Source organism: Ursus maritimus, unplaced genomic scaffold (assembly GCF_017311325.1).
Source record: "Ursus maritimus isolate PB19 unplaced genomic scaffold, ASM1731132v1 scaffold_14, whole genome shotgun sequence".
NCBI lineage: Eukaryota > Metazoa > Chordata > Mammalia > Carnivora > Ursidae > Ursus > Ursus maritimus.
Window position 1 is genome coordinate 47,812,845 of NW_024423786.1, and position 4,115 is coordinate 47,816,959.

The 4,115-nt window shown below is 51.6% G+C and overlaps 1 protein-coding gene across 1 annotated transcript; it reads right to left on the reverse strand.

The window, feature by feature from the left end:
• Nucleotides 1-46: 46 nt before the first annotated feature.
• RLN3 (relaxin 3) lies at nt 47-2,661 on the reverse strand. Its single transcript, XM_040629201.1, has 2 exons — nt 2,419-2,661; nt 47-810 (listed from the first exon to the last, which is right to left on the reverse strand). The coding sequence occupies exons 1-2, from the start codon at nt 2,606-2,608 to the stop codon at nt 596-598; spliced, it is 405 nt and encodes a 134-aa protein (XP_040485135.1). The 5' UTR covers nt 2,609-2,661; the 3' UTR covers nt 47-595.
• Between the last annotated feature and the right edge of the window lie 1,454 nt (nt 2,662-4,115).

The window sequence follows — 4,115 nt, forward strand, 5'->3', positions numbered from 1 at the left end:
CCCCCCCCCCCCCCCGCCCAATGACGCACACACACATGCTGCGAAGTCCTTTGGAACTTTTATTATTGGGGTTGAAGAAGGTTCTGATCCGTCCTCCCACCGAGCCTTCCACCCCAGGATGTGAAGGGAACCCAGGGCTCCCACTGCCAGTTCTAGGGTCCCCTGCTTTAGAGCCCCAGCGGGTGGGGTTGGAAGGGGAGGGGCTGGAAAGCAGGGAGAAAGCAGCGGGCAAAGGCTGGAAAGGAGCAGGAACATAATTTGGGCTGGTCAGGAGACGGTGGCCGCAGTTGTGTCAAGAGAGAATCCGTTTGGGCAAAGGTCAGGATGTGGGTAGATCAGTGTGGGTAGAGTAGGGGCACCATTGCAGCAGGGAACAGTATAGGCCAGGCAAAGGCATGAGATGGCCTGGGGAGAGGTCATTGGGCCAGGTAGGGGCAGTTTGCTCAGGGTCAGGCTGGTCACAGGTCAGGGTCATTTAGGGGGATCTGTGTCCAAGAGCACAGCGCCTAACCTGACTTGCTGATGAATGAATGCATGAGAGGCCAGAGACGGGTGCCCCGCTGGCCCCTGGGCCCTGGCCGCCCCAGTCACTGGTCTAGCACAGGCTGCTGATTTCACTCTTACTGCACCCCCACTTGCAGCAGTTGCTGGAGAGGCCTGCCACGACATCACGGCCACCACGCAGAGCCCCCGGAGTTCCCTGCCAGCCAGGTCGGCCCCCATAAGAAGCCGGGGGGTACTTGGTCATGGCCAACAACTCGCTGGAGGCTACTGCCTCATCCAGCTCACTGTCTGTGTCCGAGTCTGCATCTGGGAAGGGGAAGGATGAAGAGTTAGTGCTTGGGGCTTAGCTTCTGTCACACCCAGAGTGTGGCTGGCCCAGCTACTGCGATTCTTGTGATGCAGCCTCATGGTCAAAAGTTTGATTCCATTCAGGCCCGGGGTCCAGCTTCGATGGGCAAATTATTCAACCTCACTGAGCTTGCCTTTCCTCTCTTGTCATTTCTTTTCTCCTACTCTTTATTTATTGAGAACCTGATGGTTCCGAACATGTGTTTGGGGGACGCCTGGGTGGCTCCATTGGTTAAACATCTGAGTCTTATTTTCGGCTCAGGTCATGATCTCAGGGTTGTGGGATCGAGCCCCATGTAGGATTCTGCACTCAGTGAAGTGGGGAGTCTGCTTGAGGATTCTCTCTCTCTCTCTCCCTCTCCCTCTGCCCCTTCCCCCAAGCTATTTCTCTCTCTCTCTAAAATCAATAAATAAATCTAAATAAAAATAAAATAAAGTGGGTCTCTTTAAAAAAAAAAAAAAGAACATGTGTTTGGGAGCTGAACTAAGCACCAATCCAGCCTCTCGGAGTTATAATCCTGAGCAAATGAATTTACTTCTCTGACTCTAGGTTTCCTTCTCTGCAAAGTGGGGGTAGTAATAACTCCTACCTTCTAGAGTTTTATATGGAGTAGATAAGATAATTAGTACCTATAGAAACGCCTAGAACAGTGTCCGGCACACAAGAAGCTCTCAAAATAGCACTGATCATTTCTTGAGCACTTACTATGCGCCAGACACTGTTTTAAAGGATTTAGAGGATTAACTCCTTTATTTCTCACAATGATAACCCCATGAGGTGGGTGCAGCTGTTATCATACCCAGTTTCCAGATGAGAACACCGAGGCACGATTTGGCAGACTAACTTGCATAAGGAGACACAGCTATGAAGTTGTAGGGCTGCTACTTGAACCCAGTGTGTTTCCAGGCCCATATTCATATCATGATCACCATGAAAACCTTTTTTTTTTTTTTTCCAGGCTCCTGCCCTTCATGAAACTAGGCCCCATGCCCCCTGCCTGAGCCCCAACTGAGTCCCCTGCCCAGTTGAGACGGTGTCCTAATCTGTTTCTGACTCAGCGTTTCCACTTAAGCATCCTGGGAGATTCAGGGACTGTGCCTCCTATTCGCAGATAAAGGGACTCGGAGAAGGTCACCAACTCATTAGGAGGGTCACTTGCTAGGTGGCAAAATCTGGCCTTGTGGACCCCACTACCTTCCTCAGAGCCTGAAAACCACTTCTGTGTCGGTTTCTAAATGGCGTCCCTGTCCCACCTCCCACCCCACCCCCCATCGTAGGAGTTGTGCAAGCAGCAGCCTGGCTTAAGGCAGGCTCACACTCGGCAGGTGCTCCAGAAACAGTAGCTAGTTCTTCGAAGACTAGAGGGTGTGGATGGCTTGCCACCCCCATCCCGGCTCTGCTGACTGGCTCCTCCCACCTCGGTCCCGCTTTGAGGCCTGGGCAAGTTTCCCCAGTTGCATGTAGTAGGACAGGGACTCTTCTGCCCTGTCCTTGGCTCTTTGGACCATCCCATGTCCCATCCACTGTCCACCCCTCCCCACCGCACGCGGCCTCCCCAGCCTCACCTGTGGCTTCAGGAGCCAGGACGTCCGCCCGTCTCCACCGGGAGCCCCCGCAGGTGAAGATGACCGCGCGGATGAATTCCCGGCCACAGAGCTTCACTCCGAAGGGTGACGCCCGGGTCTCAGCCCTCAGCCACAGCTCCCCAGCCAGCACCCACACGGTCAGAAGCAGCAGCAGCGGGCGCTTGGCCATGCTGGACAGGAACACCTGGGACTCCGGGCCACAGCGAGGCAACTTCCCTGGGTGTCTGTGTCTCCGCTGCGTCCTGGCCCCCCATTTATACATCCGGGCTCCCCCCACCTGTCATGCAGAAGGCAAGTGACCTACCTTATCTCCTTCAGCAGAGGGGACACAGGCTTGCCCTCCCCCACCCCGACCTTTCCCGTTTCCAGGACCAAGTGATAACATTTAACCATGGATGGGGTGACGTGGTCTGGCTCACTGTCATCTTCAACAGAGAGGGCGAAAAGGTCTCAGTTCACCAGAGACCAGGAACCCAGACCCCACCAGAGAGGAGGACTCAGCCAGATACTGCCCCCCATAGGGCTGGACCTCCTCTATGAATAATATCAACAATCATAATGAGCATTTCCATAGTATGGGCTGGGCTGCGAGGCCAGGCACCTCTCTCCGTATTTTATATCTACTTAATGGTTCTCAAATTTGAGCAAGCCTCGGCATCTCCTGGAGGGCTTGTTAAAACCCTATTTTAAAATTTTAAAATAGGGTTTTCACTTCTTGGGCCCTATTTACAGAGCATCTAAGAATCTGCATTTGCAACAAATTTCCAGGCCGTGCCGAGGCTGTGGTGGTCCAGAAACCAAACTTTTGAGAGCTACTGGACTATGAGATTAGGACTAAGATCATTCCCATATTACAGATAAGGAAACCAAGGCCCAGAGTGGTGACAGAAGGTGCCCAAGTTCAACTAGGGAGGGGGGTGGAGATGGGGATTCCAACAGAGCTCTCTGCAGAATCCATACCCTCCAAGGGAAAATTTTAAGGATTAAAAAAAAACTATTATGGGGACAGAGTTTCAGTTTTGCAAGATGAAAAGAGCTCTGGAGATGGATGGTGACTGTGCTTGATGCCACCGGGCCCTTAAAAATGGTTACAATGGCAGATTTTATGTGTATTTTTACCGCAATTAGAAATAATAATTTAAAAATGTTTAATTAATATACATAGAGAAGCTATGATGTGCTGGGAAACGACTACGAATGGGTTCTTCAGAAAAAGAAAAAGAACAAAAAAGGCCCTGATTTGTAGCAGTTGTTGGTTTCCGGCCAGTTCCGAGCTACCGATGTGATGTCAGCGTGGTCGCCAAAGCCCTGAAGAGTTAACCATCAGTTCTCACAAGCTGGTGGCAGCTGGCTCCAGAACAGAATGTAAAATTTAGAGAATCATAAACAGGACATCCATGATAGCATCACTCAGGTCAGGAAGTAGGACCGTGTCAGCAGCACAGACACCCCCTGCCGGGTATCCTGTCTGCTCGCAACCCCGCTCCCCTACCCCCACCCCTACCCCCACCCCCGAGATAGCCGCCATCCTGCCTTCAGTCATCACTGCTGTGCTTCTCGGTACAATTCTAACACTCACATGTGCGTCTCTGAGACAGATGGTTCTTTGTCTCCTTTTCTTTCCTCTTTTGTTTTCCTTTTGCATTCTAACAATTTGAACTTTTTTTTTTTTTTTT